Source organism: Phocoena sinus, chromosome 3 (assembly GCF_008692025.1).
Source record: "Phocoena sinus isolate mPhoSin1 chromosome 3, mPhoSin1.pri, whole genome shotgun sequence".
Lineage (NCBI taxonomy): Eukaryota > Metazoa > Chordata > Mammalia > Artiodactyla > Phocoenidae > Phocoena > Phocoena sinus.
In genome coordinates this window covers 2,331,862-2,357,955 of record NC_045765.1, presented here as the reverse complement: position 1 = coordinate 2,357,955, position 26,094 = coordinate 2,331,862, and the positions used below count along the sequence as shown (strand labels likewise).

Here is a 26,094-nt window from a genome sequence, read left to right as displayed (position 1 = left end):
TGGAGTCAGGACAGTGGGCGTCATTGGGACATAGATGGGGTTCGAGCCCCAAGAGTGGATGAGACCGCCCGGGCGGCGGTGTGGGTGGGGCCGGAGGACTCAGCCCTGGGCCCAGAGGCGGCGTCCCTGAGAATTTCCCAGGAGCAAGGTGGCTGGCCGGGTCAGAGGTTGCTGAGAGGGGGAGGGCGCAGACTGAGATGTGACCACCGTATTTGGACACTGGGAGGTCACCTGTGGTCAAGGACGGTTCTGGGGACAGGAGGGGCGGTCCTAGTTGGTGCAGGTTTGAGAGAGCTGCAAGTCATGGAGTCAGGAAGGGCTGTGGGTGGTGGTGGTTCATGTTTTTAAGAAATTACAGCTTGAAGGAGGGAAAATGGCGGAGGGGGTGGTGGTGGGATGCATTGGGAGATTGGGATTGACATATATACACTAATATGTATAAAATAGATAACTAATAAGAACCTGTTGTATAAAAAATAAATAAAATTCAAAAAAGAAAAGAAATTACAGCCTGTCTATGCTGACGGGCAAAGAGGGAAAACTGGAGAAGGGAGAAATGCTGAAGTGATGGCCGAGTTGGCGAGAGGGGCTGGGGGCCAGGGGATAAATGGGGGAGGGGGCCCGCAGCTAGCGCCCGAGGGTGACGCTGTGAGATAACAAGAGATCTGTTTGGTCTTCGTCCTGGTTCCTGGCTTGGAGCTCCCAGGACCGTGTAATTTCCTGAGTGATGGGGGAGAGGGGAGCCTCCTTCGTGGTTCATAATCAGCCCCTTTCCACCACGCCTGCGTGTATGCTAATGAGGGAAGGGGCGTGGCAGCTTCGGGATTGGGGCTGGTGGCCAGGGGAACTGACCCTGGGATTAGAGGGATGGAATTTTCAGCCCCACCCCTCAGGGAGAGGAGAGGGGCTGGGGACTGAGTTTATTGCCAATGGCCAGTGATTTGCTAAATCAGGCCCACGTGATGGAACCTCCATTAAAAACCCTACAGGAAGGGGCTTGGAGAGCTTCCGAGCAGGTTAAAAGCATCCACCCCAAACTCCACGGGGACGGACGCTCCTGTGTTTCCGACCCTTCAGACCTTGTGCCTCTTCATCTGGCCGTTCATTTGCCTCGTTTATGATAAACAGGTTAAGTAAAGTGCTTTCCTGATTCTGTGAGCCATTCTTGCAAATCATCAAATGTGAAGAGGGGGTGGTGGGAACCCCAATTCATAACCAGTCTGTCAGAAGTATGGGAGGTCCGGACTTGGGACCTGCATCTGAAGTGGGGGCAGTCCTGCAGGACTGAACCCTGAACCTGGAGGGTCTGCACTGATTCAGGGTAGATAGTGTCAGAGAACTGAATTGAACTGTGGGACGCCCAGCTGACATCCATGCAGAAACAGAGAATTGCTTGGTGTGGAAAATGCGTCACATGTAAAATTAGGTTCTCTTGTTAACACCCATTTTATAGAGCGGTAAATGGGCTGCTTGAGACCGCATGAGGAGGCAGTAAGGGAGGTAGGTAGGATGGGCCCAGACTCTTTGTCATCCCACTAAACCCCTTCCCCTATGCCCCCAACAGGAGTAGGTGAGGATGAGGTTTGGAGAGGGCCAGGATGCAGGGCTGTTCCCCCTCAACCCCTTTGGGGGGTCTGGCTGGGCAGATTTTACCCCTGGGAACTGATGTGAAACAGGGCCACAGGCTTGTGTCGGTCACAGTGTCTGGGGCAGGGCAGATCCCAGAGCTGAGCTCTCCAAACATCCTGGCCCCCCACACTTAGGATATGTTCCTTTAGAGCAGCCAACCCTCACCCCAGAGGCCCCCCAACACACTCTGACAGTCATCACTTGGCAAAAATAATTTAATAGTCCATTTGGGGAATGTCCCGGGACCTGCTTGTCCCTCCCTGAGCTCCAGCCCAGGCCACCCCACCCAGGGACCACCTGCCCACCCCAAGGACAGCTCTCTGACGCCCCCAGACCCTGCCCAGGCCCGACGGGGACGGGTTCGCCCATAGCACCTTTCCCTGCACCCCCTCATTCCTAGAGAAGCTGGGTCACAGCACCCCAACCCCCCAGAGCACAGCCCCGTCCCCGGACCCCCTAGATACCCCTCCCACGCCAACACTGCAGCCCTGCACTCAGAGTGGCAGAGAAGAGACTTCAGCCTGGCCCTGAGGAGCCTGCAGTCCACCCAGGGGTTCAAGATGCGAAAGCGGCTGGGAGGCAGGGAAGCGAGATGCAATTCATTCCGACATGGTTTATGGGCAGAGTTCTCGAGGGAGACAGCTGGGCGCGGCCCTACGAGGGGGGTGGGCGCAGGCGCTCCAGCCCGTCTGCGTACTGGAAGGCCGACCCCGTCTCATACTCATACATGTCCAGGGCCACCTCGCAGCTCTCCCGCACCACGCGCTCGGGGTCTGCCGCGTGGGCCCGCAGGGCGGCCAGGCAGGCGGGCCGGGCGATGGCCCCTAGGGCCTCCGCGCACTCGTGCCGCACCATGGGGTTCTCGGCGGGTCGCGCCAGGGCCGCCGCCAGCTGGGGCACAGCCGCCTCATGCTGCAGCTGGCCCAGGACGTAGCCGATCTCGTGGCGGAAGAGGGCACTGCCGCAGTGCAGGCCTGCGGGAGAGAGAGTTGCGGGCTGGGGGAGCCATCGGGACAGGAAGGGACCTGGGGCGGGGCAGCCTGGGGACAGAAGTGTCCAAGAGGGGTGGAAAGGGTTCCCGTCGAGGACACCCCGCCCTGGTGCTCGGCGCTGCCCAGAGGGAGGGCCAGGAGACACGGGGCAGGAGAAGCAACGAGGGGCCAGCCAGGCACTGGGAACTCCGCCCTCCCTCTGGCCGGACCGGGCGTGGCCTCCTCCTTCCCAGGCCCAGCGTCCCTCTCCGCCTCTCCCTGGACTTCTGTACTCTGAGTTGTCCTCACACCAGCCAGTGCTATTTGCAGGCATGTTGTGCATTTGTGCTTCTGGGTTGCTTCCCACACGACTCCACACACGATAGAGTCTTATCAGTGACACTGGGAGTCCCGGGCCTTTCACCCCACCACAGCCAGACAGGCCACGTTTCTCCTGATGGGGACCCGCGGCCGGACCTGGGAGCGACCTGCCTGCGATCAGATGCCACTTTTCAGGCAGAGCTGGTTTGAAGCAGGCCCGCCAGACTGTGCGGCCCCTGCTCCAAGCATTATCCAGGACAAACCCACCACCCACCCACTCTGGGCTCCCACCCGGCATCCCCTGGGTCCTGGGTCATGGTGATGGCCGGACACCTCCTCTGCCAGACAGGAAGCTCCAGGAGGGCAGAGGCAGACCACCTCAGGCAATGGGTGGGGGGTGCCAAGGGACCCCAGGATTCCCCAAGTCCCCCCCCTCCTTTTCAGGTGGGGGAACCACAGCCCCGCAGGCTTGCACGGGGCTCCCTGCAGAGCTGGGATGAAAATGGCACAAGTAAATGATGACAGGGCCTCTGGGGAATTCCCTGGTGGGCCAGCGGTTAAGACTCTGCGCTTCCAATGCAGGGGGCGCAGGTCCGATCCCTAGTTGGGGAACTAAGATCCTGCATGCCTCGCGTGGCCAAAAAAATTTAAAAAACAAAAACAAAAAAAACCAGGGCCTCTGGTGATCAAATCCCAACTGCTGCTCGGACCACTGTGTGATCTTGGGCAAGTATCTGTGCCTCTCTGGGCCTAGGCTTCCTCCACAGAGAAGAGGGGGTAATAAGAGGAGTACCTGCCCCGGGATGCAAGTGCCCTGGGACGCTGGGCTGCCCCGTATGACAGATGTGGCCACTGGGCCTCCCCAAGGGGCCCCGACCCTGCCCCCTGGGGCCCCTCCTCACCCTCGGCCAGCGCCAGGGCAGCCTCCTCCCCGCCAGCATCACGCAGGGCGAACATGGCTCGGTATCGGTCGAAGAGCGGCCGGGCCTCATCCAGCAGCGCCACCCGCAGCCGCCCCACATCGCGCTCCTCGGCGGATGGGGCCGGATCCACGGAGAGGTAGGGCCCCTGAGCCACCGGCTCCCCGCTGTGCTGCTGCAGCCACTCCAGCCGCCGGACGGCCAGCTGGCACGTCTCTGCCACCTGCGGGGACAGGGGGGTGGATGTGCCGGGCCCTCCCCCAGCCCCCAGGGCTCCCGGTTTAGCAGGGGTGGAGCCAACAGACACAGGACCAACTGATCTTTCCAGACTGGAGACAAACCAGCAGGGGCTGCTGTGACTAGAGAGTGACCAGGGGCAGAGGGCCAGGAGGGGCTAGCTTGAAGGTGACATCAGAACCAGTGAGAGAGGCGTCAGGTGGAATCAGCCAGTGCAAAGGCCCCAAGGCAGGACGTGCCAGACCCATCAGGGAAGAGCCAACAACAGAGATGACCTGAGGTGGCTGGGCCAGACTACTTGGGGCCTGTGGGCTTGGGATTTTGTCCTAAAGGTGATGACAAACCGTGAGTGGGGCAGTGGTCCTCTCTCGGCATCCCTGGGCCGGGTGGTTACCCTGGCAACCAGGCACAGGGTCTGAGGCCGGTTCCTGGGCGCGAAGCACGGAGGGGGTGGGGGAGGGGCTGCGTTACCTCGATGACAGGGTCGGTGGAGTACTGCTTCAGGATCTCCAGCACCTCTGGGTCCCCAATGGCTCCCAGGGCCTCCCCTGAGAATGGGGCAGAGGGCTCATGTTGATTGGCTGGGAAACGCCCCGAATGCCTCGCGCGCTAACCAGCACCAACGCCTCCTCCGTGATGCCCCTCCCCATTGCTCTGCCTGTATCCTGAGGGCTGCTCCAGCCACTGAGGTTTGGAGCTGGAGCCGGTCCAGTCCTGAAGCTGTGCCAGTTAGAGTCCCTCCCCCAGAAATCAGGCTTTGCTGGAACCAGACTCAGACCCCGCCCCGGCCCGCACCCCCAGAGCTCACGGCCTAGAGGAGAGACACAGACAAGCGTGTCATTACAACTTGGGGACACGGGTGGCAAGGAGCCAAGAACAGTTGGCTGAGTCGAGCCCATCAAGGGGAGCCCTGAAAACCTGGTGGAGGTTTTTAAGTTGTACTGTGGGCAAGGAGGGTCAGCAGACCAGCACCATCCTGCCTCAGGGCCTTTGCAAAGGCTGTGCCCGCTACCTGGAGCACCTTTCCCCAGACATCTACCTAGATAACTCCCTTACTCCACTTAGGTCTTTTAATTGGTAACCACCAATTAAAAATGGCAACACCGGACTTCCCTTGTGGTCCAGTGGTTAAGACTCTGTGCGTCAAATGGTCGGGGAACTGGGATCCCACATGCCCCGTGGCGAGGCCAAAAAAAAAAAAGGCAACACCTCCAGCACCCCCATCCCGCCCATGGCTTTATTTTCCTCCTTAGCACTTACATAGGTGTTTCCACCATAACATGATTGGGTGTTCTACAAAATCACACACTCAAACTAACAGCGCTTATGGGACAAGAGAGGTTTGGGGTCGAACATTCTTCGTAAGGAGAGCTCCAATAGCATCAGTGATTGGGATCTTGAGAGGTCCCCAGGGCAGCCTGGCATAGCTGGAGATCATCATGGAGAATATTAAAAAGGCCCCAAAACAATCAAATGGAAACAATTCCCCCTGCTGGCTATGAGCTCACTGGATACATCAATACAAACACAGCCTCGGCTGCACAGACCCGCCAAGGATGTTTCTATTCCATCTTGTTTGCCGTCGGAGTCCCTTGTGAGAACAGGGCCTGGCCCACAGCAAGCAGTCCATAAACACGTCCGGTGGACGAACTGAATGAGTGACCTCAGGGGTTGACCATCCATGGTCAGCATCCAAAGACACCATATGTCTTTGTATGAACGAAGAATGGTTTTTCCATTTTTAAATGGTTTTTGAAAAATCAAAAGGGGACTTCCCTGGTGGTGCAGTGGTTAAGAATCTGCCTACCAATGCAGGGGACACGGGTTCGATCCCTGGTCTGGGAAGATCCCACATGCCACAGAGCAACTAAGCCCGTGAGCCGTTTAAAAAAAAAAAAAAAAGAAAGAAAGAAAAAATTCAAAAGGATCACATTTTATGACGCGTAAAGGTGATGTGAGATTCAAATCTCAGGGCCCATAAAGTTGGACTGGCTGGCGGCCACACGCCCATCTGTTGCCTGGGGTTCAGGGTGGCTCTTATGCTGCAGTGGCAGAGTTGAGACCCGGGACAGAGATCGTGGGAGGATGCTTATCGCCCACCCCTTCCAGAGCCAGCCTGGTAGAGCCCGCACCCTCACCGCCGCTCACCTGCCTCGTGGCGCACCATGGGCTCCTGGCGGGTGTCACGAAGCACGTCCACCAGCACGGGGATGGCCCGTGAGTCCTGCATCTGACCCAGGCAGTAGGCCAGCTCGTGCTTGAGCAGGGCCGAGTCGTCGCTGAAGGCCCGGCTGATCCAGGAGATGGCTGCTGGACCCCCGAGCCCGCGCAGTGTGAACAACGCCCGGAAGCGGGCCTGCAGGGGCTTCTGGGGGTCCAGCAGCATCTGCCCCAACCCCTCCACCTCCTGCTCCGTTACCATGGTGCTGCCGCTGGGCTTGGGCTAAACAAGGGGACTCGTGGGCTCGAGAACCTGCAGCAGAAAAACAAGAGGCCAGGTGAGAGGCACCCTTCACCGCTCGCTGACTTGTGCGTTTCAGTGTTAGGACCTCGGGGGTGGGGGTGGTTTCCTAACTGCTGACCAGCCTGGCCATCTGGGTTCAAAGCCTGGCTCCGACCCTGCCTACTTGCTGTGTGGCCTTCCCTAAGGTACTTTCCCTCTCTGAGCCTCTGGCCTATACAAGAAGTTCCCTACATACAAACGAGTTCCCGTTCTGAGAGCGTTTCTGTAAGTCCAATTTGTTCATAAGTCCAACAAAGTTAGCCTAGGTACCCAACAAACATAATCGGCTATAGAGTACTGTAATAGGTTTATAATACTTTTCACACAGATAATACACACACACACAAAAAAACAAAAAAATAAAGGACGTTGAGAAGTTTCCCTATCTCCTCCATCATTTTTCCACGCTTCTTTGGTATTATCGCAGATTTCACATGTTCCATGATCTTGTCCTTCTTTAGAATTGTTCCGATGGCTGAACGATTCATGTTACAAGAACGAGTGACGTCTACCATCTTTTCGCCTGGCCCCAGTCTCTCAGTTATTGTCACTTTTGTTTCCATCGTTATTGGTTGGCGGTTCTTAGCAGTACCAGCTACATCACCGCTGCTTTTATGCTCGCTTCCGGACATCCTGGGCTTGAAATAAAGATACTGTACTACTGTACCCTATCCAGTACTGTAAAGTCCACAAAAGCACAACCACTTGTAGAGGATGCACACACGTGACAAGGTACGCCAGACACATGAACTAACTTACTGGACATGTGAACACACGTCCACATCTTTGAAAGTTCGCAACTTGAAGGTTTGTATGTAGAGGACTTACTGTCCACTGGCAATGACCTCTGCTGGTCTGCTCTCTACACAGCAGCCAGAGGGAATGTGGTAGCTGGTCCCCAAGATGACCCTCAATGACCCCCACCTCCTGGTATCCGTGCCCTGTGTGGCCCCCTCCCACACCAAATAGGGCTGACCTCGGTGAATAACAGGATATGGGAGAAATGGCAGTGTGACTTCTGAGGGTCATAAGGGACACTGTGGCTTCCTCCTTGCTGGCTCTAGCGGAAGCCAGCAGCCATACTGTGAGGAGGTTCAACCAGCCGTATGTAGGGGCCCACGCGGTGGGGAACGAGGCCTCCCACCAACAGCCAGGTGAGAGCAGCTTCTCCAGCCTTCAGATGACGCAGCCCCAGCCAGTGTCTGCACTGCAACATCACAAGAGATGACAGCCAAAACCACCTGGCTAAACCAGGCCCAGATTTCCCAGAAACTGTGGGAAGTAGTGTTTACTGTTCTTTAAAGCTACTAAGTATGGGGTAATTTGTTACAAAGCACAGATAACTGATAAAAGAATCCTTTCAGTATATAAACTGGACCCTGTGACTCCCTCACAAAATCCTCCTATGGGCCTCAAGACTCCAAACTCCTTAACTGTCCCAATGGCCCTGCACGACCTGCCCCCATCACCTCCCCACCATCCCCTCCTCCCTCTCTCCCCCTCACTCACTCTGCTCCACCAACCAGGCTTCCCCACTGTTCCTCCAACACACCAGGCACAGTCCTGCCCCAGGGTCTCTGCACAGGCTATTCTCGCCCTCAGGAACACTTTTCACCAAATGCCCCCATGCTCACTCTCTCACTTCCTTGGGTCGCAAATGCCACCTCCTCGGGGAAGCCTTCCCTGATCCCGGTCTTGTTCTGCTTTATCTTTCTTTGAAGCAGCTGCCACCACGAGATATCACATTTGATATTTTGGTTTAGCTGCTTATGGTTGGTCTTAACCCTCGTATGAGAACTCTGAAGGCAGGGACTGAGCCTCTCTTAGTCACGGCTGTACTCCCAGCCCACAACGCCTCAGTAAGAACAATGACCATAATAATAACAGCATCTGACATTTACATAGGATGTGCTATGTGCCACATTCCTGAACTCATTCCATCCTCGCCATAACTCTTTGAGACAAGCACCATGACTGTCACCATTTCACTGGAGAGGACACACAAGCACAAAGAGGTGAATCACTTGCTTAGGAACCGCTGAAGAGTTATAAATCCAGGCAGCCGGGCTCCCGAGTCAAGCTCTAAACCACAAACGCCATGTTGAATAGATGGATTAAGATTAAAGGACGCAGCTGAGGCTGGGCTCCATCCTCCAGACCAGTGACATGCTTCGTGAACCTGACAGCAGGCTGTAGCTCCCAGAGGCGTAAGTAGGGTTGAGCAGGTATAATGGGGGAAGTGCAGCTGCCTGTGCACAGGTGACCATCAAAGGAGGTGACATGCAAAACACTGATCATCACAAACCACAGAAGCCAGGGGTGAGCAAGCTGGCAAGGCATTATGGGCCATCGAGACCCAACTCTTTCTTCTACACAGATGAGCTGTGACCTGTCTGGGGTCACACAGCAAGTCAAGTGCTGACAGCGCCCAGGACTCACGAATCCCGGTCTGTGCAGCGCCTCCCTCAAGACACAAAGGAGAGACACGCACTATTTTGTTCGTGGTTGTATCCCCAAGGCCCAGCACAGTGCCTGTCGCTATGGCAGCAGGCACTCAATAAGTATTGTTGAATGAATTGGGCACCCACTGCCTGCCAGGCATGGTACTGAGTGGTTTATACACAGTATAAATCTGTATCATCTGTAAAATAGGCGTAAAGGGCACATGGACATCACAGAGTTGCTGTGAATGGAATGATGTTCACAGAGCACTTAGTACCCACTGCTGGTACTTAGTAAGCACTTGATAAGCCAGAGCTGGTATTAAATATTTCTACAGAGAGGGCCTTCCCTGGTGGCGCAGTGGTTAAGAAGAATTCACCTGCCAATGCAGGGGGCACGGGTTCGATCCCTGGTCTGGGAAGATCCCACATGACGCAGAGCAACTAAGTCCGTGCGCCATAACTACTGAGCCTGCTCTCTAGAGCTCGCGGAACACAACTACTGAGCCCGCGTGCCACAACTACTGAAGCCCACGCGCCTAGAACCTGTTCTCCTCAACAAGAGAAGCCACCGCAGTGAGAAGCGTGCACACCGCGACGAAGAGCAGCCCCCGCTCGCCGCAACTAAAGGAAGCCTGCGCGCAGCAACGAAGACCCAACGCAGCCAAAAATAAATAAATAAATAAATTTATTTTTTAAAAAATCTCCACAGGGAGCCCAACACCCACCTCTATACGCAGGAGGACAAGTAAGGGGGTACATCTGGAAGCCCGCTACCCATATATTAGGCCCATTTTTCAGTGGGAAGGGGAACAGGGGTATGGACATGGGGTGGAGGTGCAGCCCCCAACCAAGGCAGAATCTGGGAATCCGCCCCCTTGAGAATTTTCTAAACCAAGAATTCCCAAGAAAAGGATCCCCGATAGGGCTTCCCTGGTGGCGCAGTGGTTGAGAGTCCGCCTGCCGATGCAGGGGACACGGGTTCGTGCCCCGGTCCGGGAAGATCCCACATGCCGCGGAGCGGCTGGGCCCGTGAGCCGTGGCCGCTGAGCCTGCGCGTCCGGAGCCTGTGCTCCGCCACGGGAGAGGCCACAACAGTGAGAGGCCCGCGTACCGCAAAAAAAAAAAAAAAAAGATCTCCGATAACTAGACGCGCCCCTCAGAGAGGGGTCGCCCCGACACGGCATACCTCAGGGCTGCCGGCAGGATCCCCCAGCGACGACCAGCTCCCCAACGCTCCTTGGAAGAGACTCCCAGGAACTGGGTGTCTCTAGCTCTGTTTATGTGGATCCCCCAGTACTGGATCCCTCACAGGTTGGTTCTCCCAAAACCCCAAGAAAGGGGTTGCCCAACATGGGACCCACGCCCCACGTGCTGACTCTTTAGTGAAGAGATCCCCGGAGGCAGAGTGTCCAGAATTTATGGGGAAGAGCTGCCGGGACCTGTCAGAAGGAAGCCCTTCGATCCCCCCAGCCAGAGAATCCCAGAGCCGGGACCCCCAACGAGGCGTCCTCCACGTTTCCCCCGCCGCCGGAACGCCCCAGCGAGCTCCCGGATCAGAGGACCTACCGGACCGGCCTGCTCCCGCCGCTGCCACCACCCGCGACGCTCCTAAAGCTCTCTGGGGGCCGCCATCTTGCCGCCCACGTGACAGAGCCGGACGGTACCAACGCAGCACCGAGGGGGAAATGTAGTCAAAGGCTCCGCAGCTTGAGGAGGCCCGGAAGCGCGAGTTAGCATCGGTGCCATAGCTCACAATCACACACCAGGCGGAGTCTATGGCATTTCTCAGGGAAAGGGAAGGGCAACTTCCATCCTTTCCCTGTAAGAGATTTTCTCCGGCCTCCCCAGCCGCTACGACGAGTGGAAATGGTTTGTGCCGATTCAGCCCGGAGGTGGGGCTGCCTAGCGATACAGCATGCGTAGTGTCTCTGGGGCGCGGTAAGTTTCAGGGGCGCGGCCAATGGACTAGCGTGGCTAGACGCGAGATTGGGAGGGATGAAAACAAGGACTTGATCCAGTCGTTCATTTATTCATTCATTTAACACATAGTTTATGGGCGCTGAGGACAAGACGGCCCGCAGCCCTTACCCTTATCAACCTCACAGTCTGGTTGTCTGAAGGAGACAAACAGTAATAGGATAAGTAAAAATACATATTAGGTGGTGACAGGCTAAGGAGGAAACAATAATCACGTTGGTGCGTGTATGGGGTGGGCAGTTTTAGGAAGGACTTGGCTTTACTCTGACAAAATGAGAAACCACTGGAGTGTCGTAATCAGGGAAATGGCATACTCTGTTAACAGGATCATTCAGGCTGGTGAGTAGAAAACAGACAGGAGGGACGGTGAAGGGAGAGAGAAGTATTCACATTCTGGATTAATTCTGAAGGTGGAGCAAACAGGATTTGTGGCTGGATTGGACATGGCATTTGGAAGAAAGAGTTATGTTAAGGCTAAGTACAAGGTTTTTGACACGTAGGAAGGATGGAGCAACCATGAACCATTAGCCTCCCCATCCTAGACATCCAGGGTCCTGTTAACTCTGCCTCTGAAATAGAGTAGGAATTCAGGTACTTTGCTCATCTACCGCCCCCATGAAGGTCCAAGCCACCACTGGCTGCCACCAGCCAGAGAAAAGAGAGCTTGTAAGTGATTGTGTCAAAAGAATATAGCAGGGGCTTCCCTGGTGGCGCAGTGGTTGAGAGTCTGCCTGCCGATGCAGGGGACACGGGTTCGTGCCCCGGTCCGGGAAGATCCCACATGCCGCGGAGCGGCTGGGCACGTGAGCCATGGCCGCTGGGCCTGAGCGTCCGGAGCCTGTGCTCCGCAGCGGGAGAGGAAAAAAAAAAAAGAATATAGCGGTTCCTCAAAAAGTTAAACATAGAACAACCATATGATCCAGCAATTCCACTCCTAGTTACACCCAAGAGAAATGAAAGCAGGGACTCAGATAATTGTACATCCATGTTCATCAAAGCATTATTCACAGTGGCCTCAGACCCTGGTAACCTCTATTATATTTTCTGTCTCTGATTTTGACTACTCTAGGAAGCTTAGAAAGTGGGATCAAACAATATTTGTCCTTTTGTGTCTGGCTTAACCCTGAGGTTATCCTCAGGGTTCATCCATGTTGTAGTGTGAATCACAATTTCCTTCCTTTTTAATTTCCTTCCTATTGCATGAATGGACCACGTTTTGTTTATCTGTTCATCCCTCAATGGACATTTGGATTGTCTCCACCTTATGGCTATTGTAAATAATGCTGCTCTGAACATTGGTGTACAAGTACCTCTTTGATTCCCTATTTTCAAATATTTTGGGCATATACCCAGGAGTGGAATTTCCGGATCATATGGTAGTTCTATGTTTAACTTTTTGAGGAACTGCTGAACTTTGTCCACAGCAGCTGCACCATTTTACATTTCCAGCAGCAACATTCAAGGATTCCAATTCCTCCACATTCTCACCAGCACTTGTTATTTTCTGTTTTGATAGTAGCCATCCTAATGGATGTGAAGTGTGTGACTTATTTGGAGATGCATAAAAAGTGAGGTATATTGATGGATGGATAAATACATAATAAGGCAAATATAGTAAAATGTTCATTGGAGAAGGTGGACGGTGGGCATATGACAGTCTACTGTAAAATTCTTTCAACTTTTCTGTACATCTGAAAGTTTCCTCAATAAACTGTTGGAAAATAGGTGGCAGGGAAAAGGAGGGCTACTTCTATTCTCAGTGTTTAAACATTTCAAAGTTAAACATTTGAAAAGTGTCTTAACTTTTTAAAATGCGGAACCTTTGAGTCTGCAAATCCATTTTGAGGAATTTCGCTGACACTAGTGTAAAGAAAAGTGAAAAAAGAAGTATTCATTGCAACATTATTTAAAATGGCAAAAAAGGGCTTCCCTGGTGGCGCAGTGGTTAAGAACCTGCCTGCCAATGCAGGGGACATGGGTTTGAGACCTACAAAAGGATGGGAAGATCTACGCACGTTGTATGAAAAGTGGTCCAAGATGTACTTCCAAAAAGTGAAGAGAGCAAGGCACAGCATCAATAATGTGATCTCATTTACATAAATGGATTTAGATATGTAAATTACATATGGGTGAAATTTTTGAAAAATGGCCAACAATTTACCCAGAGTACTTACTTTAAATCTTATCCCTCCCTGTGCTGCTTGAATTCTTTTTACTGTACTATTTTATTTTGACATTTGTTAGGGATGTGACAGCAGCCCCTTCAGGGTGAGCTGGCAGCCTTCACAAGGTGGTGACTTTGATCAGGAGACAGAATTCGCCTGACTACTCAGGGTCCTGTTCTCAGCCATCTCCTGCTTTCTGGGTCAGGCAAGAAGCATAAGGGGGTGAATCAAACATAATGGGGGCCTGGGGCACCCAGGCTCCTTCTATGGTTGGCTGCCACCCCTTTGTGGCCAGATGTTCCTTTTTTTTTTTTTTTTAAATTATTTATGTTTTGGTCACACTACGTGGCATGTGGGATCCTAGTTACCTGACCAGGGATTGAACCCGAGCTCCCTGCAGTGGGAGCATGGAGTCCCAACCACTGGACCACCAGGGAAGTTCCCTAGATGTTCTATTTTTAAGGGAAGCCAGGCAGCAGTTGATTTTACATGCAATCTCCCCTTTAAAGCAGGAGGGCGAGTAATGCAAAACATCAGCATGCCGCGCACAGCAAAGACGTCACTTGGATAGGCCAACCGCTGGTTTAAACATTCAGTCATTCATCTTGCAAATATCTATTATCTGCTGTGTGGCAGGCGCTGTCCTGGGACAGAGGGCAGAAAACCAACAGACCGTCTCTGGCCTCATGGAGCCGACATCCCGATTATTGTTACTTTTCTTTTCTTTTGTTAAATTTTATTGGGGTATAGTTGGTTTACAATGTCAGTTTCAGGTGTTCAGCATAGAGGTTTAGTTATACATACACCTATTTCCATTCTTTTTTAGGTTCTTTTCTCATATAGGTTATCACAGAATATTGAGTAGAGGGACTTCCCTGGTGGTCCAGTGGTTAAGACTCCACGCTCCCGATGCAGGGGGCCCGGGTTCGACACCTGGTCGGGGAATAGATCCCGCATGCTGCAACTAAAGATCCCACGGGTCGTAACTAAGACCCGGAACAGCCTAAATAAATAAATAATAAAATAAATAAATATTTTTTTGAAGTATATTGAGTAGAGTTCCCTGTGCTCTACAGTAGGTCCTTTATGGTTATCTATCTTATACATAGTAGTGTGTTACTTTTCTATTGTCTTCCTGTGTGTTGGAAAGCTGACGCCAGAGAACTGGCTTTACAGTGGACCTGCCTGGCTCTCAGGGCCGCCATCTGGACCACGTTTGGTGGCTCAGACTAATGTCCACACAGGACTACCCTGGGCGCTGTGTTGACTCTGGAAGCCTTCAGGGCAGCGTGCCAGGTGTGATCGGGCCCAAGGATGCTCTGGGAGTGAGTGGAGATAGACGCAGGGGTGCAGGAAGCAGATATGGGAAGCCACACCCAAAAGCCGGGCCTGTGTATGTCCGAGAACTTGGAATCTTGAACCTTCAGGCTTGCGGGGAACTGATAGCAAGAGAGCAGGCTGTGTCGAACCCAAAACCACCCACCTTCGGTTCTGAGGCTCTGCTGCTTTTTTTTTTTTTTTTTTAATTCAAGTATACCTGATTTATAATGTTGTGTTAGTTTCAGGTGAACAGCAAAGTGATTTGGTTATACATATACATCTATGTGTATGTATCTATATTATTTTTTTCAGTTATGCATATATATTCTTTTTCAGATTCTTTTCCATTATAGGTTATTACAAGATAGTGAATATAGTTCCCTGTGCTATACAGTAGGTCCTTGTTTTTTATCTATTTTATTTATAGGTTCATTTGTGCCATATTTTAGATTCCACATATAAGTGATATGATATGGTATTTGTCTTTCTCTTTCTGACTTACTTCACTTGGTATGAGAATCTCTAGTTGCAACCATGTTGCTGCAAATGGCATTATTTCATTCATTCTTTTTTTTACGGCTGAGTAGTATTCCATTGTATGTCTGTACCACATCTTTATCCATTCAGCTGTTGATGGGTTGTTATAAACAAAAGTCCATTGGAGAAAACTGGGGGTTCAGACTGTAGTTTAAGTTATTTCCACGTTTTGGCTATCGTGAACAGTGTTGCTATGAACATAGGAGTGCATGTATCTTTTTGAATTATAGTTTTGTCCAGGTATATTCCCAGCAGTGGGATTGCTGGGTCACATGGTAATTCTATTTTTAGTTTTCTGAGGAACCTCCATACTGTTTTCCATAGGAGCTGTACCAACAACTTACATTCCCACCAACTATGTAGGAGGGAAAGGTTTTTAAAGACAGGGTAAGGGAGAGGGTTTGTGGGGTGTGTGATCAGCTCATGGACATTCTTCTGATTGGTTGATGGTGAGGTAACTGGGAGTCAACATCATCAGCCTTCTGATTCCAACTGGTGTGGGGTCTACATGCTTGTGGGCATCATGCAGTTAACTTCTTCCACCTGGTGGGGGTTTCAGTATCCGCAAAACAGCTCAAAGGACATGGCTCAGAATATCATCTATAGCCCTTGAGGAGGAACTAAAAGTCCTTGACTTTGTTTAATGGCTAAAATATTATTATTTTGTCTTGTTTGACTGTTTTCCTTCCTTTCTGCATTTTCTCACTTCTGATAAAATTTACTCTTTTGAACTTGGGGAAGGCCTAGAAGGCTAAAGTTCTTCTACAGACAAGAGGCAGGCAGAGACTTCCTTGGTGGTCCAGTGGTTAAGAATCTGCCTTCCAATGCAGGGGACGTGGGTTCGATCCCTGGTCGGGGAACTAAGATCCCACATGCCACGGGGCAACTAAGCCTGCATGCCACAACTAGAGAGCCCACGCACCACAACTAGAGAGAAGCCTGCACACTGCAACTGGAGAAGCCCGCGCACTGCATGCCGCAACTAAGATCCGACGCAGCCAAATAAATAAATATTTTAAAACAACAACAAAAAAGGAGGCAGGCGGAGGACATGGAGGTGGGGGGGGGGTGTGTCTGTTCCAGGAAGGCTCCATAGCGTCCTGCTCAGTTACAGTAGGAATTAAGAATGTTCCATTCTGGCTTCCTGACTCCACTTTTTTTTTTTTTTTGGCTGTGAGGTGTATCTTGCAGGATCTTAGTCCCCCGACCAAGGATCAAACCTAGGCCACAGCAGTGAAAGCTCCGAGTCCTAACTACTGGACCTCCAGGGAACTCCCTACTCCATTTTAACTGAGGTTTCTGTTTACTGATTTTCACACATATCTCCAATTGTAGGAGTGGAATAGCTGGGCCATCTGGTAATTCTACATATAACTTTATGGGTAACAGCCAGTGTTCCCATAGTCGCTTCCCTATTTTACAATCCCACAGCAATGTATGAGGGTTCCACGTCTTTGTCAACACTTATTTTCCTGGGTTGGGGTGATGGGGTGTTTATTTTTATTATTATTTTTTAAATCACAGCCATCCAGTAGGCTAAAGTGGTAGCTCTGTGGTTTTGATTTGCATTTCTCCATGGACTACAGGTGGTGACCATTTTCTCATGAATTGGCCATTATTTTCTTAGGAGAAATGTCCGTTTGGATCCTTTGCCCATATTGTGAGCGGAGATTTTTTTTTTTTTTTTTGCGGTACGCGGGCCTCTCACTGTTGTGGCCTCTCCCGTTGCGGAGCACAGGCTCCGGACGCGCAGGCTCAGCGGCCACGGCTCACGGGCCCAGCCGCTCCGCGGCATGTGGGATCTCCCCAGACCGGTGTACGAACCCGCGTCCCCTGCATCGGCAGGCGGACTCTCAACCACTGCGCCACCAGGGAAGGCCCTGAGCAGAGATTTTTATCTGTTTTGTTCCCTGCTTGGAGGGCCTGGAGGAGCACTCATAGGAACGCAATAAGTGTTTGTTGAATGAATGAGTGAATGTGTTTCAGTAGGCAGTGGGGTTTGCACGACCTTCACCTGCACCTGTTGTGGGTCTCACCTGCGCTTATCACGCGGTGTGACTACATCCTTGCGGTGTGGGTCTGCCCAGGGGTACCTGTCTCTGCTACCGTCCCCTACTAAGAACGACACCCTAAACTGAGAAGAGCCACTCCCCCCAGATTCCGACGTAGCCGCCTCCGCGGGCCGCGGATCCTGTTCCCGCGCGGTTACCCTGGGCAACCCATGGCGCCACGCTTCCTGTATTGATTCGAATCTCGGGCTACGTCACGTCCTCCAGCGACGCCTGAGGCGCGCAGGCGCAGCCGCACGGAGCGGGGACTGGGCCGGGGCACGCAGCGCGCCGGCGCGGGGGCGCGGCCGGCTGCGGGAGCGCGCCCGCCGGAGGGCGCCGGACGGCGCGGAGTCGCGACCGACGCCATGTTAAGGAGCGCGGACCCCGGGTTACGGTCAGCCGCGAGCGCGGCCGAACGCGGTGTAGCTGCTCTTACCAGAGGCGGGCGCGGCGCGGCGGGGCGCCAGGAGAGGCGGGGCCGGCGGATCCAGCGGGCGAAGGGAGCGAGCCAGGTGAGGCGGCCGAGGTCTGGGGACCCGCCCCTTGGACCCAAGCGCGATCCCCGAGCCGGGCGGGCCTGCCTGGCCCCCGAAACCGAGCCGGCGGCCCGGCCCGCCGCCCCCAAGCTCAGGCCACCCCGACCCCTCGGGAGCCGGCCGGACGCCGGCGCGCCGCCCCGCAAGCCGAGCTAGGCCCGGGTGACCTCAGCATCCCATCTGCCGTCCTAACCCCCACGTCCGAGCCTCCCCCTAGAGCAGGCCCTGCGTGACCTCCGCAAGCCAAGCCACCTGCAGGCCGTCACCTCCCCGCGCGGTCAGCGTCCCTATCCTTTTGTAATTAGCAGGTTGAGCTCTGACCGCTCCCCGCCCCAAACCGGGGGACTCCCCGCTCCGTCCCCCCAGAACGGCAGGCCCACGCCCTAATTGGCTATGGCAGCTACTAAAGAACAGCTTAGAACCTTTTTAGGTTGGCAGGCTTCTGCCGAATTTGTATCCCTACTTACGGCCTGTTAGTTAAGCCTCTTTATGAGGCTCTTAGAGGACCAGAAGATCTCACTCTTAAATGGATTCCTGAAATGGAGGCAGCCTTTAAACAAATAAAGAATGCCCTAGTCACGCCCCGGCCCTAGGCTTACCAGACTTAACAAAACTCTTCTCTCTCTTTGTTCATGAGAAAATGGGGGTAGCTCTGGGAGTGTTGACACAATCCTTGGGACCATCTTAGTGCCCAGTGGCCTACCCATCTAAAACTCTAGACTTGACATTTCAGGGATTGTCTCCCTGTCTAAGGGCATTAGCTGCTGCGGTACTACTAACAGAAGCCTCCAAACTGACAACAGAACAACTGTTGACACTCCGCACCAGGTCATGGATGTCCTTAATTCCAAGGCATTCCGTTGAATTTCAGATAGTAGAATCCAAAAATGTCAAGCTGGGGCTTCCCTGGTGGCGCAGTGGTTAAGAATCCGCCTGCCATTGCAGGGGACACGGGTTCGAGCCCTGGTCCGGGAAGATCCCACATGCCATGGGGCAACTAAGCCTGTGCGCCACAACTACTGAGCCTGCACTGTAGAGCCCACGAGCCACAACTGTGTAGACCGCACGCCACAGTTACTGAAGCCTGCATGCCTAGAGCCCATGCTCCGCAACAAGAGAAGCCACCTCAATGAGAAGCCCGCGCACCACAACGAAGAGTAGCCCCTGCTCACCACAACTAGAGAAAGCCCACGTGCAGCAACGAAGACCCAACACAGCCAAAAATTAAAAAAAAAAAAAAGAAAAAATCAAGCTTTATTCTTAGAGGGGTCAGAAATATCAGTCAAGCCTTGTACCACTCTAAACCATGCCACTGTCTTGCCCAGCCCAAATCCCAACACCCCTCTACTACATTCCTGTTTAGAAGTTGTTGATCATGCCTACAGTGCCAGGCCAGATCTACAGGACACCCCTTTACCCAACCCAGATGCAGAACGGTTTACAGACAGCAGTAGTTTCATTTGAGAAGGTCGAAAGGTTTTGGGATATGCAATAGTCAGTTTAACAGAGGTGATAGAGTCGGGCCCACTCCATGGGGCAACTACCTCTGCCCGGAAAGCAGAGCTTATAGCACTAACTAGAGCTCTCCAACTGGGAAAAGGACTACAAATTAACATTTACACAGACTCAGCATATGCCTTCCATGTAGTCCATACTCATGTGACCATTTGGAAGGAAAGGGCCTACTGACCACACATAACGCCCCAATCAAACATGGACCAGAAATCCTGGACCTGTTAGAGGCCATAAAATCCCCTAAGGAATTAGCTATCATCCACTGCAGGGCACACCAGAAGGACCTGTTGGACATAACCAAAGGAAATAATATAGCAGATAGGGAAGCCAAAGGGCCCCCCAACATGTCCTACAGGCTCCCCTGATACAAAGTTTAGACCCTTCACCACCACAGTACTCACCCTCAGAACTTAAAGAGGGACAAAACCGTGGGTTCACTCTAACCCGTGAAGGGTGGCTACAGAGCCCAGACACCAAACTTCTTTTACTAGAAGCCTCTCAATGGAAGACTCTAAACCACCTTTAGCAGGCTACCCATTTATGAGCCAAATCCCTCTTCAGACTGGTGGGGACAATATTCACAGGAAAAGGAATCCTCTCAACCCTCCAATCTATATCCCGGGCCTGTCCGGTCTGTCACCGGGCCAACCAAGGAGGGGCTATAAACACCCCCCGCCACTGTTCCATCCAATTCAAAGGCAGGGGAACCAACCAGGAGAAGATTGGCAGATGTATTTCACCCACATGCCCCCTTGTAAAGGCTTCAGGTATCTCCTAGTCATGGTAGATAGAGGCCTTCCCTACTAAGACAGAGTATCCGAGGTTACCACTACTCTCATGGAACGTATTGTACCTCGGTTTGGAATGCCACGCTCATTACAATCGGATAATGGCCCTGCATTTATTTCAGGTCTGACCCAAGGCATCAGTGAAGCCCTCCAAATCAGTTATCTTCATTTGGCGCCCTCAGGCATCAGGCTAGGTAGAAAGAGCCAATCAAGCCCTCAAGAAATATCTAAGTTAGCAATAGAGACACACCAGACATGGGTCACCCTTCTTGCTGTTGCTCTCTTAAGAGTCCAGATCACTCCAAAGGCCAGGCCTCATATAAGTCCTTAGGAAATCTGTGGAAGATCGCTGCTGGGTGATCCAGAGACCCACTATTTAGTACAGTATCTCCCAACGTTAGGATTGACTCTCAAGAATATCTGGGAATACCAGGACCGAAATAGTCCTAAGCCAGATCCCAATTTCTCAGAAACCACTCCCCACTTATATGCAGGCCACTGGGCATATGTTAAGACCCTTTCACAGGAACGGAGACCACTCGAAGCAGTGTGGACAGGACCATACCAAGCCCTGCTGGCCACCCCAACAGCTGCCAAAATACAAGGCTTTACTCCTTGGATCCATATGTCATGACTAAAGGCAGCCCCTCCTCCAGAGGACAAGAATCCTCAATCCACCAATGATTCACCAGATGCCTCCTATAGTCGTGAGCTTTTGGACAGCCTCCACTTTCTCTTCAAAAGACAGGTGATGCCCCCCGAACCCTCAAGCCTCGATAGCCTGATTTTTTAATCTTGTCACCCTCCTTTTTTTTTCTAGGCTTTTCCCCTCCCATGGGTTATTCTGTTCTACTCCTGTGGAACCGCCTCTTGGTATTTTGTCTTAACTCAAATATCCCCAAGGTGGTATAACTAATTCCACCCACACCATCCGCTCCTAATCTAAATGTGCACTATGGGTCAACTCCTCAGTGTAACCTTGCCCTCGTCTCCCTCCGATTGGCCTTGGATTTCTGCCTCAGCACTCTGATTTGATTGCTCCTCCATCTGTTGAATCTAAGCCCAACCCAACAACGACAATACATATATCAGTTAGCATGGGACAAAACCCTCCAAGGAGACTTTCAAGATTATACCCTGGACCAACTTTATCAATACTTAAACATAGTCTCCTAAAAACCGTTCTGATTCTTCTCCCTTTTTCCCTTCCTGTGCATACATACAGTCGTCACCCATACTTACTGCCAGTTCAGGAAGCCCTCAGACTCCTCAACCAGTCTTCACCAGGTTCATACAGAAACTGTTGGATGTGTACCACTGTCTCCCGTCAGTATGGCCTAAAGGCAATTCCCATTCCACCAGATGAATGGAACCAACTTGAAGCCTATTTAGCCCTCTCATATTTCGATAGACCAGGATGGGCCGTCAATTCTAGAAAACCTACAGTGGACCATATACTTCTCAACCACATACATCAGAGACCTTCAAAGGCCCATATTCTCAGTCTCTATGGCACAACCGGCTCCTCTATGTGTATTATCTCTCTCTCTCTCTCTCTCTCTCTCTCTCTCTCTCTCTCTCTCTCTCTCTCTCTCTCTCTCTCTCTCTCTCTCTCTCTCTCTCTCGACGGCCCCCTGTAGGTAAATTCCTCAATATTTCCCAGGCCTGTAATCATACGTTCACCCTTTCCCCTACCCAAACATGGGTTTCCCTCGTAACTGACGACAAAACAAACTATCCCCATACTTAACAATTTTGATTCCCCTTTTACTTCCCAAAACCTCCCAATGTTACCACCGATTGGACACAGCCTAGCTATTTTGGGACCTCCATCTACCCCACCCCATCCCCAAGTTGCCCGTATCAGAACCACAATTTTTGGTTCCAACCCTCTAATATTAAACAAGAAGACTACAGAAAACTCAAGACACCCGAGTACTATGACATAGGGTGGAACCCTACTATTCCTTCTTTTAACTGGGCTTATAACTTTTTTCCCGTTCCTCAAAGATTGTTTGCCTCTCCCCTTTAGCTGGAATGACTTTAGCTACCACCTGTGGGGGCATAGAACATTCCCGTACTCATTTAGGAAAACCCTACTTCAACATCACTTTAGACATCTGCTTAGACCCTACAAATCATCACCTTTTCCTTTGCTGATCCAATGCTTATTTATGCCTTCCAGCCAACTGAATGGGGACCTGTACCCTTGCATACATTATTCCTAACCTTACCCTTATCGGTGACCGTAACTTGCTTCCGTTATACTCTCAATCACATAAACAAAAGCAGGCAACCCTCACTGTAATACCAGCCCTTAGGGATTATCATTGGGATAGGAACGGGCTCAACTGGACTTTTAAATTCTATTTTCACTGCCCGACAGCTCTCTCGAACTCACACAACAGATTGTCAACCTAGCAGCTCAAATTAACACTCTACAAGAACAAATAAATACTCCAGCAGGAGTGGTTGTACAGAATAGAGTTTTAGACTTACAGCTAACCGAGGTGGGACCGGTGCAATGTTAAAGGAGGATTGCTGTTTTATTTGCTTATTTAAAGAGAGGGAGAAATGTGGTCCTCCAAGGACAAAGAACAAGATAAACTCAGAGAGCCAACATCGCCGGAACAGAGAGAGTTACGGGACTCATCACTCTGTCACGTAGCAACCATTACATCTTTTAGCCCTCCCAGGCATTCTGCCCTGCTCCTTTCCCGTCCCATATAAGGAAGGGTATTTGTCCTGTTCTTCCCCGACTCTGCACACTGGAAGTATGCATACCCTACCCAATCAGACGACTCGCAAGTTCCTTTGTTCCCTGGCTATAAAAACAGACAAGTGGGCTTCCCTGGTGGCGCAGTGGTTGAGAGTCCGCCTGCCGATGCTAGGGGACACGGGTTCGTGCCCCGGTCCGGGAAGATCCGACATGCCGCGGAACCGCTGGGCCCGTGAGCCATGGCCGCTGAGCCTGCGCGTCCGGAGCCTGTGCTCCGCAACGGGAGAGGCCACAACAGTGAGAGGCCAGCATGCCGCAAAAAAAACAAGTAACCCGTGGTAGGGGTCAGCTCTCCCTATCAGAAAGTCAGCCCGCTGTTCTGGCAGCGACCCTTCCCTTTAATAAATCGTCTTTTTTACATTCTACCTTGTGTCTGGAAATTCTTTTCCAATCCGTTGAATGAGTGAATGTGTTTCAGTAGGCAGTGGGGTTTGCACGACCCTCACATGCACCTGTTGTGGGTCTCACCTGCGCTTATCACGCGGTGTGACACCGTCACTGCGGTGTGGGTCCGCCCAGGGGTACCTGTTTTCTGCGACCGTCCCCTGCTAAGAACAACGCTCTAAATTGAGAGGAGCCACTCCTCCGGATTTCCACGTAGTCGCCTTCGCGGGCCGCGGATCCTGTTCCCGCGCGGTTGCCCTGGGCAACCCGTGGCGCCACGCTTACTGTATTGATTCGAATCGCGGGCTACGTCACGTCGTCCCGAGATGCCCGCGGCGAGCAGGCACAGCTGCGCGGGGTGGGCGGGGCGGGACGCGGACACGAGGCCCCGGCGCGCGGGGGCGGGACGGCGGCACGCAGCGCGGGGGCGGGGCCGGCCGCGGGAGCGCGCCCGGAGGAGGGTGCCGGAGGGCGCGGAGCCGCGACCGACGCCATATTAAGGAGCGGGGAGCCCGGGATCCCGTCAGCGGCGGCCGCGGCCGGACGCGGCGTAGCTGCGCTCAGCGGAGGCGGGCGCGGCGCGGCGCCGGGAGAGGCGGGGCCGGCGGAAGCAGCGGGCGACGGGCGACGGGAGCGAGCCAGGTGAGGCGGCCGAGGTCTGGGGACCCGCCCCCTGGACCCGAGCGCGACCCCCGAGTCGGGCGGGCCTGGCAGCGGCGCGGGCCTGCCCGGCCCCCGAAACCGAGCCGGCGGCCCGGCCCGCCGCCCCCGAGCTCAGGCCCCCCCACCCCTCGGGAGCCGGCCGGACGCCGGCGCGCCGCCCCGCAAGCCGAGCTAGGCCCGGGTCACCTCAGCATCCCATCTCCCGTCCTAACCCCCACGTCTGAGCCTCCCCCTAGAGCAGGCCCTGCGTGACCTCCGTAAGCCGAGCCACCTGCAGGCCGCCACCTCCCCGCGCGGTCAGCGTCCCTATCCTTTTGTAATTAGCAGGTTGAGCTCTGACCGCTCCCCGCCCCAAACCGGGGGACTCCCCGCTCCGTCCCCCAGAACGGCAGGCCCACGCCCTAATCTGTGCTCTTCATCATTGGCCTGTCAACCCGGGGTCTCCCAAGTTCACACCATTACAGCTGGGGCCTGCCCAAATTGAAACTCCCCGCCCCAGCTGTCACAACTCTCTCCGTCTCGGACGAGCCCCCGCCCCCCGCCCGGATAAAATACAATCTGAGGTTCGTGGACCCTGGAACAGCTAGGCTGAGGTGCGGAGGCCCTGCCCGTATGGGCGCCCCATTGTGCTCACCGCGCCCCTCTCTGCTCCTGGCACACGGAAGCAGTTAGGCAACGAGTTTTGAATACATAAGTGCCCCACTGGCTCCCAGCCCGTCTGGTTTCTGCTCCCCGCACCCTTACGGCTTGACCCATTCTGGCCATGACCCACCCAGAATCCAGCGCTCCCATCTCACCACTGACCTCCCCAAAATGTGACACCGCCTGGTGGTGCCCAACTGCCCTCCAATCCGGGACCATTCTGGGTCTTCCAACAAGCACCAGCCCGGCCACCCCAGATCCCGCAAATGTGGCACAGTCACGCCATCACAGCCGTTTTCCCCTGCTAAAAACTGACCCCCACCTCCCATTGGTCCTGCACTGTCCAGACCTGCCCCCAATTCAAAGCCCGAGTCCTACTGTGTGCAGCTGTCCAGCCTAAACCCGTTTGGTTTTTCCCTGTTCTCTTTCCCTTCAAGTCATCCCTTGGTTCAAGGTGCCTCTCAAACTGAGAACTAGATCCCCCCACCCCCAGTCCACTAAGCGATGATTTCATGCCTTTAGCTGGTGAGGCTGCACCCCACTCTCCTCGACCCCCCTCACCCTGGTCCCCGCCGCTTCTTAGCATACTTGGAACAAGGACAGTTTACCTAAAGAAAAACCGTCCACGCAGACCTCATGCAGCCGGCGGGTACATGTTGTCCCCCTGGCCCATTTATGGGCAGAATGTCTCGTGGGCCGTCGTGACTGTTGATGTCGAGGGCCCCTTCTGTTTCGGCCACGCTGAGCCGGCTTTTCTTCTGAACCTGAGAGTGGAAGCAGGTGTGGTGGCCGCCCAGCTGTGCTTTGCATAGTGAATGAGGTTGGATTGCTCCAAGAGGGTTGTGTTAAGGATGCAGGCTCCTCCCCCTCCAAACGCCAGGGCTCTGGTTCAAAGGACAGTTGCTTTGCTGTGGCCGGGGGCTGCGTCTCACGTGACTGTGCTGGCCAGCGTGCCACCGTGGCCATTTCCCAGGACTATCTCAGAATCTGTGCCCTGGGTGGTGCTATCTGCCTGGGGCTGGGCAAGGAGGACCTCGGAGCCTGATGAGTCTTCAAAAGCGGGTCTGCATCGATTTTCACACCAGGTCCTCTGTCTCCTGCCATTCGTAGATTTTGGGGCCTCTGACTGGGGCAGGTTTTGTAGATCCAGGACTTCTGGGTTTGGGGAGGCCCCGAGTGGGGTTGGTTGTGGCACCTTTCGCTCAGTGTTACTGAGACAGATGAGGATCCAAAGTCATTCAGTCTGGAGGGTCAATCCTGGGGACTTCGGCTGGCATCAAGGAACTTGGTCTTTAAGAAAGCAGCCAACTTGCAGCACCCTTGTAATCCTTCTCTTCTAGAGCAGAGGTTCTCAACTGGGGATACTGGTGATGTCTGGGGACATCTGTGGTTGTCATGACTGGGCCGCTCCTGACATCGAGGGGGTGGGGGCCAGGGGTGCTGCTCCACACGCCGCAGCGCCCAGGACGGTCCCCCACATAGGATGATCTGGCCCTGAATGTCCACAGTGCCAAGGGGGAGAGATCTTGGACTAGAGCCCTGACCGGGAGGCCTGTGAGTACAGGGACTCCATCCCCAGATGCTGCACAGGGCCCGGCGAGGCTGGGGCTGTAGAATGCTGGCTTGAGTGGGTGCGGGGGTCCTGGCCGGTCCTGGGGGTTGGCAGAGCTGGGAAGGGAGTATTTGGCTCCCCCTCTTCTGCCCCAAGAGCT

General features: G+C 53.5%; 2 protein-coding genes across 9 annotated transcripts in view; one reads left to right on the top strand and one right to left on the bottom strand.

Annotated features, from left to right (window-relative positions):
* Positions 1 to 1,826: 1,826 nt before the first annotated feature.
* Positions 1,827 to 25,701, bottom strand: DOHH (deoxyhypusine hydroxylase). 4 transcript variants are annotated; one of them, XM_032625988.1, is made up of 6 exons: positions 10,592 to 10,895; positions 6,483 to 6,551; positions 6,227 to 6,385; positions 4,550 to 4,626; positions 3,824 to 4,064; positions 1,827 to 2,603 (listed from the first exon to the last, which is right to left on the bottom strand). In XM_032625988.1, exons 3-6 carry the CDS (start codon positions 6,306 to 6,308, stop codon positions 2,284 to 2,286), a joined length of 720 nt encoding a protein of 239 aa, XP_032481879.1. In that variant the 5' UTR covers positions 6,309 to 6,385; positions 6,483 to 6,551; positions 10,592 to 10,895; the 3' UTR covers positions 1,827 to 2,283. The 4 variants fall into 4 exon arrangements, with proteins under 4 accessions (XP_032481879.1, XP_032481878.1, XP_032481877.1 ...); XM_032625987.1 differs by having other exon boundaries at positions 6,227 to 6,335; positions 6,498 to 6,551; positions 10,592 to 10,624; XM_032625986.1 differs by lacking the exon at positions 10,592 to 10,895 and adding an exon at positions 24,991 to 25,701 and having other exon boundaries at positions 6,227 to 6,551.
* The window catches only part of FZR1 (fizzy and cell division cycle 20 related 1), a 30,288-nt gene continuing 21,522 nt past the window's right edge, over positions 17,329 to 26,094 (top strand). For 3 of the 5 annotated variants that reach the window (XR_004349100.1, XM_032625968.1, XM_032625967.1), the window contains exon 1: positions 23,532 to 23,719. The gene's annotated coding sequence lies outside the window, so the exon portion shown is untranslated. Of the gene's footprint in view, positions 17,588 to 23,531; positions 23,720 to 26,094 lie in introns of those variants that run through there. The other 2 variants (XM_032625969.1, XM_032625970.1) reach the window with 2 other exon arrangements.

What these genes read in the sequence shown, in the direction of transcription:
- DOHH (XM_032625986.1), bottom strand. Translation starts at nt 6,500, where the DNA reads ATGGTAACGGAGCAGGAGGTGGAGGGGTTGGGGCAGATGCTGCTGGAC. An exon ending in CATGGTGCGCCACGAGGCAG is followed by an intron (nt 4,627 to 6,226) that starts GTGAGCGGCGGT and finishes CCCCATTCTCAG; the next exon opens with GGGAGGCCCTGGGAGCCATT. An exon ending in CCACCGACCCTGTCATCGAG is followed by an intron (nt 4,065 to 4,549) that starts GTAACGCAGCCC and finishes CTGTCCCCGCAG; the next exon opens with GTGGCAGAGACGTGCCAGCT.